This window comes from Pantherophis guttatus, chromosome 2 (assembly GCF_059756535.1).
Source record: "Pantherophis guttatus breed Tessera chromosome 2, ASM5975653v1, whole genome shotgun sequence".
NCBI lineage: Eukaryota > Metazoa > Chordata > Lepidosauria > Squamata > Colubridae > Pantherophis > Pantherophis guttatus.
In genome coordinates this window covers 149946624-149959824 of record NC_142064.1, presented here as the reverse complement: position 1 = coordinate 149959824, position 13201 = coordinate 149946624, and the positions used below count along the sequence as shown (strand labels likewise).

The 13201-nt window shown below is 40.1% G+C and overlaps 1 protein-coding gene across 1 annotated transcript in view; it reads left to right on the top strand.

Moving 5' to 3' along the window:
• LOC117663131 (uncharacterized) overlaps positions 1-11793 on the top strand; it is a 29211-nt gene extending 17418 nt beyond the window's left edge. Inside the window, exons 3-5 of the mRNA XM_034413060.3 lie at positions 5847-5971; positions 7568-7714; positions 11048-11793. Of these exons, the coding sequence (XP_034268951.2) occupies positions 5847-5971; positions 7568-7714; positions 11048-11362 (587 nt within the window). The 3' untranslated portion in view covers positions 11363-11793. The remainder of the gene's footprint in view (positions 1-5846; positions 5972-7567; positions 7715-11047) is intronic.
• Positions 11794-13201: the final 1408 nt, after the last annotated feature.

The following is a 13201-nucleotide window of genomic DNA, read 5'->3' as shown; positions in this document are numbered from 1 at the left end:
ACTTGAGGTTCATGAAATTGTGCATAAAATTGGCACATATTGTGTAGGTTAATATCAAGCATAGAGAAACTAATTAATATTACATTTGAAGGAGCTGGTTTCAATCATGACCAGAATGGATAAACCAGTTTGACCTTCCTGGTATTAATTCAAAATAGAAGAGAAGCCTCTCTTGGTGCCCGAGGACATTTTCTTCCTAGGTTAATAGCGAGCCATTACTGTTTCTAGAGTAATTCCTATTACTTTTTGTCCACTGGCATGAAATAATTAGATTTGAATATGTTCCATCATGAACACCTGCCGTTTGCTTTAAAATTCTACAATCCAACTATACTTTAAACAAATCACAGCACCCACAATATAGGCCTCAAAGGAAGCCCTCAACTTAAAACCTTTCATTTAGTGACAGTTCAAAGTTACAACGGCACTGAAAAAAAGTGACTTATGACCATTTTTCACACTTATGTTTGTTGCAGCTTCCCTATGGTCACAGGATCAGAGATTGGATGCTTGGTTACTGGCTCTTACTTATGACCATTGCAGTGTCCCAGGGGCAAATGATCACCTTGGGCGACCCTCTGACAAGCAAAGTCAATGGGGAAGCCAGATTCATTTTACAACCATGACATTAACGTAACAACTGCAGTGATTCACTTAAGAATGGTGAGAAGAAAGGTCGTAAAATGGGGCAAAGCTCATTTAATAAGCACTTAGCAACAAAAATGTTGGGCTCAATTGTGTCGTAAGTCAAGGACTACCTGTATAGTCTAGAAACTTCTTTGATTCTGAAGAGATGTTATATACCTCTTCAGTTTCAGTTCGGAAGTTCCATAGAAAGCATCATGGAAAATGATAGGGCTACTTTCATAAGTTCCTGGCAGGCACTGTATCCATGCTACTCTTGCATACTGCTACAGACTAACACAGCTGCCCTCCTGCAATGCATTCTGAGCCATGTCTTCAGAATGTAGGGAAAACATTGCATAGCGCTATTGCTTTATTCAAAACGGGGAGACGAAAGCTTTCCGTTTCTTGCAAGTTAATGGAAAAGGATCAAGGCATGCATCTGAGGCTGGTGCATATTTGCAATTTAAAAACATGTATGAACAGGACTCTGTCTTGACTTTTGGTGTTTTGTGGAACTTCTATAATCTCGATATTGTGCTCCATATGTCAAATGTGTGCGAGTGAATATCATCAGTTTAATGGCTCAGCTGAACAAGCTGCTAAATGCAACAAAATCCAGGGTTGTTGGCATAATTACGACCAGTGGTGGGTTTCAAAATTTTTTACTACTGGTTCTGTGGGTGTGGCTTGGAGGGGATGGCATTGCTTGGTGGGTGTGGCTTTGTGGGCGTGGCAGGGGAAGGATACTGTAAAATCTCCATTCCCACCCCACTCCAGGGGAAGGTTACTGCAAAATCCCCATTTCCTCCCAATCAGCTGGGACTTGGGAGGCAGAGAATAGATGGGGGTGGGGCCAGTCAGAATTTCCGCTACCGGTTCTCCAGAACTGGTCAGAACCTGCTGAAACCCACCTCTGATTATGACATTAGCAAAACCTATGCTGCTCAAAGAAATAGTATGGCAAAATTTTTAATGAACAATATTGGATGTTGCTGGTGAATAGCATGCGCAAACAGATGTGTTCTTTTCCTCCCTACTAAGCGCACTATTTTATATTCCTTTCATACTGGAAACGTCTGAAATGAAAAATGAAAAGGAATATATTTAATGATTTTGTTCAAGCAGATAGACTGCATAATTTTCTCTTTCAAAATCTCATCTTCAAACATCACTTAGGGAATGAGTTGCTGCTTGTCTTTCCAAAAAAAAAAAAAAGATAGTATGAGTCATCTCTTCACAGTTTGACTATCTTGGCAGCCAGACATTTCCAAGATGCTTTTTTTTTTTTTTGACTAAAATCATCAAATAATCTGAATCAGGGGTGGGTTCTAAATTTTTTTATTACCGGTTCTGTGGGCATGGCTTATTTTGTGGGTGTGGCTTGGAGGTCATGTGACTAGGTGGGCGTGGCTAGCTGGGCAGAGTCATTTCTGGAAGGTCCTCACACTTACGACCAGTCCGCGCACTTACGACCCGACTCATTTGTTTGCTTTTAACACTGATCAGCTGTAGGACGGCCCTTTGAAGCCCCGCGGCAAGAGTTTAAACAGTTTTTTTCCCTCTAGTCATCAGCTGGGACTCAGGAGGCAGCAACAGATTGGGGGTGGGACCAAATAAAAGGAAGAATAATGTGGGTGGGGGGGAGGGCGGGGGGAAGAACCGGTTCGGTGACGTCATATCGTCACTGCTACCGGCTCGGCTGAACCGGACCGAACCGGGAGGAACCCACCACTGATCTGAATGCTAGCCAAATATCCAGACCATAGATTTAGTCTTATGGGTCTCCCTGAAAACACTGTGCTGGATATCCTTAAATAGGTTGATCCATAATCCATTCTAATTGCTCAAAGCTGTTGAGTAAAAAGCTCACTGCCTTAATTGAACAGTTCTACCTGTGTGAGGCTTCCTCTTGCAGGCCTTGTATGTTGCAGGATACCAGGTGTGAAGCTCTGTTTGGTACCAATGTTCCTTTTATTCCATTTAAAATTCATAAAATAGAAAATAAGATATAGGTCAGGAGTATCCAACTTTGACACTTTTTGAGACTTGTGGATTTCAACTCTCTGAATTCCCCAGCCAGCCATTCTGGGAGTTGAAGTCCACAAATCTTAACGTTGCCAAGTTTGGACACCTCTGATATAAATGAAACTCACACTGCTTTTCAGATATTAATAGCTCTTCCCAAAATTCACAGAATCACAACTTCTTTTTATTGGTTTCTATAAAATGAACAGTGGGACATGGTGGCTCAGTGGCTAAGACGCTGAGCTTGTCGATCGAAAGGTTGGCAGTTTAGCGGTTCGAATCCCTAGTGCCGCGTAATGGGGTGAGCTCCCGTTACTTGTCCCAGTTTCTGCCAACCTAGCAGTTCGAAAGCATGTAAAAAATGCAAGTAGAAAAATAGGGACCACCTTTGGTGGGAAGATAACAGTGTTCTGTGCATCTTTGGCATTTAGTCATGCCGGCACATGACCATGGAGAAGTCTTCGGACAGCGCTGGCTCTTCGGCTTTGAAACAGAGATGAGCATTACCCCCCTAGAGTCAGGAACAACTAGCACATAGGTGCAAGGGGAACCTTTACCTTTACCTTATAAAATGAACTGTGAAAGTAGTAATAACTATGACAAAAGAATAATTAAGCCAGGAAACTTTATGACCAATCAAACAGGCCAGAATGACTTCTATAATGGATAGGATCAGCCAGCCTTAGACAAGAAAAACATGGATGCACACTCCCCAATTCTCACAACTGTAGTAATTTCAGTTCACCTAAACCAAGGTCTTTTATTATCTTATCAGCAACTCAGCTAGGCATATAGCCACACCTCCTAGCAATTTAGAATGTCTGAAATTAATTGGGATGACTCTGAAATTTCTGTTTTCATGGTCTCACAGACATTATGTGAGCACCTCTTAAATCCACAGTGGTATCTTCAGTGCCATCAGTGCATTTCAACCCCTCTTGAGAGTCTTCATCAGTCTTGAATGTTTCAGTTTGCTGCCCAAATGCTCCCTATGGTTGGAAAGTTTTAAAACCCCAGCTGTTTCTGCTTATGTTTTGGTATCTTTAAACAGATGTTGGTTTATAATATACATAGGACTGTTTTCTGTAAATTAGGCATTTGAGTAACCTAAAATAAAAACCCATACCAGAGATTTCTTTATGCCAATGGTCAACAAGGAGCATTAAAAATTACATCTGCCACATGCCTAATATGTGATATTACAGCTCAAAGCCTTGGATTTTATGGCAGAAGCAACTCCATATGGTGGTGTCTCCCCATCTTAAATAATTTAGGACTGGTATAAGTCCTAAATTATTAGGTATGGTTACGTATAACCATACGTAATTATTAGGTATTATTACGCATGGTTACATACATATGGTGGTAAGTATGGTGTAACATAGGCCAATGAGGGTTAAGTGTTCTGGTGGTTAGAATGCTATATTGCAGGCAAACTCTGCCCACTGTCAGGAGTTCGATCCTGATGGGGCTGCAGGTTGACTCAGCCTTCCATCCTTCTGAGGTGAGTAAAATGAGGACCCGGATTGTTGGGGGCAATAATACTGACATTTGTAAACCCCTCAGAGAGTTCTGTAAAGCGCTACAAATCTAAGTGCTTTTGCTATTGCTATTGTTAAAATAGTGGCTTCATACATTAAGCCTCTCTGGAAAAATAATTGTAGGTAATAAAACATCGATGGACCTGGATTCTAGACAAGAATTTCAGATTCTTATCTTCCTCTTGCAGAGGGAAGGCCAAGAATGAGAGAAGAGATCCATTATATCTGCTACAAATTAATGCCAGTTAGCATAAGTGATAGCAGAGACGCATGAGGAGCAAACATACGAGGATACAGATTGTATTGATATTGGCAGTGGACACAAAACAAAATACGAATTGGCCAAGCTGAACCTCTCTACACGCAGGTTACAGAAGATCTTTTCCTTCCTTAATTAGATTGTTAACAGCTTGAATCAATATTAACCAACACCCAGAGCCTGGTGAATAATTTCTCACCTGAAGCCAATATAATGAAGTCCCCCCCAAAAGTCAACAAGGTAACAGGCATAAGAAATGTTCCTTGGCTGGCAAGAAAGATCAATTAATAATTGATTAATCAATCAAAACAAGTGATCCTCCACACACATTAAGCACAAAATATCCTGCCTATGACTTTCCATAGATTGGAGCCAAGCCATTACACGAGTTAGATATGATTTTCTTTCCTGTAAGGATTATTTAAATGATAGAGCCCTGCACTATTTTATTTTTTTTCTTGTGCTGGTGCTCCATTGACCCATTTTGCACTGAAGCATCAAAGCAGCATCGTAGAGGCAGGCTTTAGTGAGGCAAAGCTTCTGAAGATGTAAAGCTTTTGAAAAGAATATTTGTTCTTAAATATCAGCTGAGTATTGAGGAGGAGGTAGTTCTTGCTCAAAGCAGCAATCAGAGGCCCTGAACTAAGAGAGGCATCCTTGTAACTTCCCAAGTAAACTCATTACACCAGCTGCTCCCAACATAATTCACTTTCTGATCCATTTAAACATGAATTTTCTTCCTTTAAATGTTCTCCAAAATAGATTTTGCAGCTGCATAGAGTTCCACTTAGGAAATTTCCAAACTTGAGTTTTAGAATTCTAGATGCCTTGCTCAAGATGTGCAATTCAGCAGTTATCGGCCTTTTTTAGTTTGTATGGGCATATTTCAGAGAAAGGATTAGATTAAAAAACAAAACAGCACTTGCACTATATTTTTAGTGCTGGCTTTCTGTTGTTTTCATCCATCCCACATTTCTATCAAAGTAGGAGAGCAAAGGACAGGTAAACTATCCAACACTTGATATTCAAAAAATTTATGGAAGAAAGCATGTAAAATGGGTATTGAGGAAAACCTAATTAAGAAAAGGTTTAACTGGATGTTGTATTAAAAATTAAGCACTGCTTGTTGAAATAATGGTAGTGAAAAAAAAGAGGGTCAACTATCAAAATAATTGGAAAAGTACAGTATGTTCACCAAATTATTGCCACAAGTAGAAGAAAAATCAAATAGTTGGGGATAAGCTCAGCTTCAGGCACTTGAAAAGTGATGAGGACAGAACCATGCTTTCAGGAAATGCTGATGGCCATTTTCCTCCCAAGAATTGTTTAAGATCTGTTCTTCAAATCTGGTGGATATATTCATAGGAATATTTGAGTTTATTTTTTGTTCTCAGAGCTTCAATTACCCAGAATTGCTCAGCCTCAACAAGTTCCTAGTCAGGCTCCTTCTGCAGATGTGGTACAAAGTTGGCTGATGACACCCCAGTTAAACAGCATCTTAGCCCAAAGGAAACATGAGGTAATAACACTATCACCACATTGGGTTGATGCAGCATCAGGTAAGGACGGAGAAAGCTTTCTGTTCTTCGAATAAACCATTTGACTCTTCTGAACTCAGAACAAAATACTCTGCCTGCTGTAAATTTGTTGACAGTGCAGAACAAAAAAGAGCAATTTTAATTATTTCAGCACAATTACTCCGTTTTTCTTTTTTTTTTTCAATTTCTCCAGCCAGCCCTGGAAATCTGGAAAATGCATTAGCCATTTAAATCACGGGCAGAAGTGCCACTTTTATTGCCACTACTATAGGGAGTAAAGAAAATAACCAAAATATGCAGGCAAAGGGGGGGGGGGGGGGCGCTGAGGTTTTTTTTTTTTTTCAATCCAAAAAAATGAGATAATTTTGGAAGAGGATCAGGTAAATGCCTCCCTGATTCACTGAAATATAGGAAGGGAGAGAAGCTACAACACAATTAGACCTGCATGATGTTGTTATTATGGCCATTCTCAACTAAAAGAGTTTTAACTTTCCTGTAGAGTTTGTTTCCTTATCTGGTATATCTAGTGGGCTGAAAGGGAGAGAAGGGTGAGGAAGCATCAGAGTTTGAGATGAGTTAGTCCAGAAAAATACTATGATTTGATGATATCATAAACTGCCAAGAGGTAGAGAAGGGCCAAGATGGATGTAGTACCCTTATCCCAAGCCCATCACAGATCTAACAGGACCCAGGAAGCATTTTTTTTCACAGCAACTGCTCTCTGAAATACCATATCCCTGAGATTCATATCCCTGACCCCAATAGCATTTCATAAATCTTTAGAGATTTGGATGTTCCCTAAGGCATTGAAGCCTGGAGATTGAGTGAGTTTCTAATGTTGGCTTGGGTTTTTCTTTAGGCACCATTATTTTTTTATTAATAGTTGCCAGTGGTTGTTTTTTTAAACATATATTCGCCATCCAGAGTTACAATTGTGAGTTGGTTGACTCATACCCATCTTTATGTACAAAAACATTTGAAAGTGGCATTTGACCACTGTAATTGTAATATGGGATTATCCCCCAGAACCCACCTAAGATATTTTGCTATATGAAGTAAGAGACAAAATACTTCTTGCACTGGATGGGCAATTGAACGTTCCTTCTTTACCCTACCAGAATTCTGAAGTCTACTTTAGGTTTTATCACATCCAGCTCTCTTTGTCCCCATCCTTCAGCATCTGCTGCCTAAGATGTCCAGGTACATTTTACCCGGACTATTGTGTTGTCCTTTAGACCAGGGGTCACCAACCTTTCAGACCTCAGGGACCACTAAATTCATAATTGTAAATCCCGCGGACCACTAATATGAATTTTTTAAAAGATAAATAGTATTTAGTGCAATATAAAAAATTGCAAATAATTTTTCTGGGGACCACCAAAATTTTCTCACGGACCACCAATGGTCCACGGACCACCAATTGGTGACCACTGCTTTAGACTACCTTATAATCTGTCACCTCCTCCTGCTTCATTTATAATGCCGGTGTCCTTCAGCTACTGGCACTTAGAAGCTAACATGCTAAACAGAATACACCTTTTATCAACGTTCCATATTTGTTTAATTTCCACACACAGAGTATTTTCAAACACAATCTGGAAGAAGGGTTCCTGAAAAGAATAGCAAAGCGAAAAGTCCGCCGACATGTCTTTGGAGAAATTAACACCAAGAAGGTTTATCAGTTTGGAACAGCCTGTTCACCTTTTCATGCGCTGACTACAACTGTGCGTAAAACATGGGCAGACAACCTAACGCTTATAGTATCTATTCAACTGTTTTCAATTTTTTATTAATTCAGTTTTCCTTTGATCCTAACCCTAACCCTTCTGTTTGAGCTTACATATTAATGTAAAATTACATGCATAGTCATAGCGGTGGTTATTTAATAACCACAAATTGGCGCATTTCTACCCTTGCATTATGCTTATGAGTAAGCTTGAACCAAACTTATTTAGGATGTTACACCAAATCAAACCCACACTAAACAAAGTGTTTGTTAAGAAATAGCTAACTGGCTAGAAGCTCACTAGATCCCAGGATACCAGAATTATGTTGTACTTCAAGGCCTTCATCAAACATAGCTGTGAAAACAAAGTAATATTGTATTTGCAAACTCACACTAAATTACAGTTCCGGTTCCATAAAACTGGAAAATTGCTACTTCCGCCCAAACAGTATACAGAGGAGGGATAATACCTTTCATGGCAGATATTATTATACTGCTTTTCACAAACAGACTGTTCTTTGCACATATTTGCATTAGTGAATCAACTGCTGGATATTTGAGTTCAGTCCCAATAGATGTGAACATACATTGCGATGACCCCTCTCTTCTCTCCTTTACTCACACACACAATCTTATCTAAGGCCAGACTAGATTTCTTAGGAGCACAAATGCAATGTATGCGTTTGTTTTATGTTATTGTAAAGAATGGCCTTTGGGAAAACTCAGCAGCTGTGGGGTAATGAAAAGAGGAAGGAAGGGAATATTTAACTGGGTTTTTTTTTATTTTGCCTTTTGGGGTTTCAACATAAATCACCTCCCAAGAGCTAGTATATACATTTTAAAAGAAAAATAAGCTTCTTGGCTATTGCTTTTACATAATAAAAAGCACTGTATGGCATTCTAGTTAATTATATTCATGCAATTACAGGTAGTCTTCGATTTATGGTCACAACTGAGCCAAAATTTCCATTGCTGAGCAAGACAGTTGTTAAGTGAGCTTTGGCCAGGGGTGGGCTGCTGCAGGTTGTAACAACCGGTTCATCCGGAACCGAAAATGTGAGAGCGTGCATGCGCCTTCCGCGCATGCGTGCGGCATCAAATAACCAGTGATTATATAGGACATGGGTCCTCAAACTACAGCCCACGGGCCGCATGCGGCCTGCTGAACCAATTAATCCAGCCCGCAGAGCCCCACAAGGTTGCCCCGCAGAGCCCCACAAGGTTGCCTTGCCCACATCACCCCACCCACCCTTCAGCAGAGCACAGGACTTGCCTTCAGGAGACCTGCGGGCTGGAACCAAAAGGTAAGCTCAACAATTTTAGCCTGCAGAATGCTCGTGGAGGGGGGGGGGTGAAAAGGCAAAAAAACAGGCAAAAACGGCCCCTTTTTCACCTTCACCGCCTCCACAAGATAGAGAGAGAGACAGACAGAAAGAGAGAGGGAGGGAGGGAGAGAAGGAAAGAGAGGAAAAGAGAAAGAAAGAGAGGGAGAGAGAAAGAGAGAGAGAGAAAGAGAGAAAGAAAAAGAAAGAGAAAAAAAATGAAAGAGGAAGAGGGGGAGAGAGAGAGAAAGAAAGAGGGAAAGAGAAGGAGAAAGAGGGAGAGAGAGAGGGAGAGAGACAAAGAAAGAGAGACAGACAGAGAGACGGAAAGAGAGAGGGAGAGAGAGAGAAGGAGAGAGAGAGAGAGACAACGAAAGAGAGAGGGAGAGAGAGGAGAGGGAGAGAGACAAAGAAAAAGAGAGAGGGGGAGAGAGACAGTGTGAGAGAGAGAGAAAGAGAAAAAGAGAATGAAAGAGAAAGGGGGGAGAGAGAAAGAGAGAGAGGGAGAAGGAGAGAGAGAAAGAGAGAGGGAGAGAGACAGAAAGAGACAGAAAGAGAGAAAGAGAGAGGGGGGGGAGAAGACAATGTGAGAGAGAGAGAAAGAGAAAAAGAGAATGAAAGAGAAAGGGGGGAGAGAGAAAGAGAGAGAGGGAGAAGGAGAGAGAGAAAGAAAGAGGGAGAGAGAGAGAGAAAGAATGAAAGAGAGAAAGAGGGAGAGAGAGGGGGGAGAAGGAGAGAGGGGGGAGAGAAAGAGAGAGGGAGAGAGACAGAGAGAGAGAAAGAGAGAGAGAGAAAAAAGAATGAAAGAGAAAGAGGGAGAGAAAGAGAGAGAAAGAGAGAGAGAAAGGGAGAGAGAGAAAGAGAGAAAGGGAGGGGGGGAGAGAGGGAGAGAGACAAAGAAAGAGAGAGACAGACAGAGAGAAAGAGAGAGGGGGGAGAGAGAAGGAGAAAGAGAAAGAGAGAGAGAGAAAGAAAGAAAAAGAGAGAGAGAGAGAAAGAGAGAGAGAGAGAGACAAAGAGAGAGAGAGAGAGAGAGAGAGATTTTTCAAGCTCCTTGGGGCTGAGAGGAATTGCAGCAAAACTGAGTTTCCTGAAGTGGACCACTAGACTCCTAAACAACTGAAAAAACGATCTAGTAAAAAGAAAAGGCAACCAAAAGAGCAACATGCAAACAAAAGCAAATAAAACACCCCCAGGAGCAAAACAAATTAAAGTTTAATTTGTGTGCATTGTTCAATGGACTGTTAAATTGGCCCACCCAGCCATATGACCTAGCCACACCCACCTAGTCACATGACCACCTAATCACGCCCTCCCAGCCGATCTGGCCCCCCCAACAGTTTGAGGGACCGTGAATTGGCCCCTGTTTAAAAAGTTTGAGGACTCCTGATATAGGATGTGGGTGGGGCCAGCCGTGGTCGGAACTACCGGTTTGCCCGTACCAGTCCGAACTGGCAGCAGCCCACCACTGGTTTTGCCTTCTTTTACAACCTTTCTTGCCACAGTTCTTAAATGCTTCACTGCAAATTAGTAACACAATTGTTAGGTGAATCCGGTTTCCCCATTGACTTTGCTTGTCAGAAGGTCTCAAAAGGTGATGATGTGACCCCGGGACACTATAAGTATCACAAATATGAGCCAATTTCTAAGCATCGAAATTTTGGATCACATGAACATGGAGATGCTGCAATGGTCATAAGTGTGAAAATGGTCACAAATCGCTTTTTTAGTGCTGTTTAGTGTGGTCACTAAACAAACGATTATAAATCAAGGACTACCTGTAATTTAAACTCTAATTGGGATGTGGCCGATTGTAATCAGTTTTCCAAGAAAAATTACAATACTACTAGATTCTTAACATGGCATCTTTCATGGATGACTTAGATCAGGAGTCTCCAACCTTGGCAACTTTAAGACTTGTGGACTTCAACTCCCAGAATTCCTCAGCCATCAACCTGCCAAGGTTGGAGACCCCTGATCTAGGTGGTCCTTTCTATATTTGCTCTTAGGAGATGGAGACTCTAACCTTCCCCAGCAATCTGCCCATGACACCACGGATGATGAACAGGGGCATCGTGTGCACCACCGAGTCAGAGCTGAAAACGATGCAGCTGACATTCCCAGAACGGGATGAAGAATCTGCAAAAAAGCCTCACCCCAGAGATAGAAAGAAACCATTTGGTCCTGCCAAAAAGTCCACCTTGCCTCCGTTAATTAACATGTCAAGATCCCAGCTCTCTGAAAATAAGAAGATCTCCGGCTGCCATCTTCCGAGGGTCCCCACTGTCCCTGCATCAATATCGCTCAAGTGGGGGAAATTCTAAAACCTTGCTAAAAAGCTTAATTAGTTTATCCCAAAGAGGTCTGATCTTGGGATGGTCCATGAACTTTTAGACATTCTGGAGCTGAGAACTGCACAGATGTCTCAGTGATCCAGAAAAGAATGCTGCTGCTATACATTGAATCATCAATGCAAAACCTTCTCAATAATTAAAACAAATGCTATGGCTTCTTTAGTGGGCCAAACACAAGCCAATTTAATCAGTTGTATGTACCATCGGAATAAAGCCAGATGTTTTATTAGGAATGATAAATTCATCAGCTGAATTGACATTTCCAATATTATGAAGGAAGCATACAGAACCCAAGGATGCTGATTTTAAAATCAAATATTCATTCTGACTAATATGTTTATTTTTTATTTATAGACTTGGGAATATTAAAGGCATATTAAAGGCATATTAAATATTAAAAATATTAAATTGGAGAATCACTGAGTGTGATTCTTGAATGTGTGTCAATACACTTCATAGATTTCCCAGTTGGTAGGATATGGGCTTCCAAAGTAGTCTAATAGATTAGTAAGCTAAGTTGCATAGAATAGTGCGAGCATCTCTTGGGGCAAACCTTGTAAAATACAAATTTAGCAATAATACGGCATGTTATACAAGTATAACTAAGGCTGGTTAATGGATATAAAACTTTTGCATGTTAAAGTTGTGATAGCCAATGGAAGAACTTTAATGGAGCCATCTAATGATACATTATATAGAATATTAGAACTTGACTATATAAGGAATTCTATGTGTCAAACAAGAGAGAAGAGAAGGATATAATGTACATGAACGATGATGACCATGATGACTACATGCAAGTAAATGAAGGTGTAGGGATAATTATGAATCTGTTGAATGGTCCTAATTATGACACAGATATTCAATAGTGTACAGAGTGGATCACAGGAAAATGGATTGGGGAACATACAAGGAAAATGTGCAGAAATAAGAGTGAAAGTAGAATGATGATAGAAAGGGAAAGTATGTGATTTATACAAACATTGCTAGAAGATGGATTAATCTCCAAAAAGAATGAATGGAAAGAGAATGTTGGAAATTGAATTAGGAAACTTGATTGGAATAAAGTGCAAAGGTGGTAGGGTATACCACAGAAGTGTATGGAATTATGCTAATTGAAAGTACAAAAAGGGACACTTGTGGGAATGTTGAAGTGGAAGAGACTGTGAATAAGAAAAACACATATATAATAGAATGTTTTCTGGAAAAAAGAGTAAAACTGGGGGTGTTATTATGTGGGGGGGATTGCCAGGCAGGGTATGTGTCAAACATATTATTTAAGTATGGATTGGAAAATTAATACATTAAGTGTACTGAAGACCAAAGTAATTTTCAAAAGGAAATTGAGTGAATAATTGAAGGTTATACCAACAAGCAAAAAAATAGAGCAAATTTATTAATTTGTATCATTTGGTATAAAATTTAATAAAGGAGAAATGGAACAATTTTGAGATGTGCAAAAGCTGGTGGAAAAGTAGTGGATAATATGAGTCTGTTTCCAAGAAATGAATGTTTGTCAAAAATAGTGAGAGATTTGTATCCCACTTTAGCAAATTCTTGTTTACATAATTCCATAAAGTAACATAATCCTTCTGAAACATACACCATTCATATTAGTCCGTATCATCCCCAAATACTTAACTTTCTTCTCAATATTAAAAGCTATCTTTTTCATCAGAATCTCTTAAACTTCTGGGCTCATATTTGTAACCATCTTTTTTTTTTTTTGCTTGTTTATTTTAAATCCATCTAATGCTTCAAAATGTTTCAATTTGTTTATTAAATGTTCTATACCATTCTGAGGTTCTT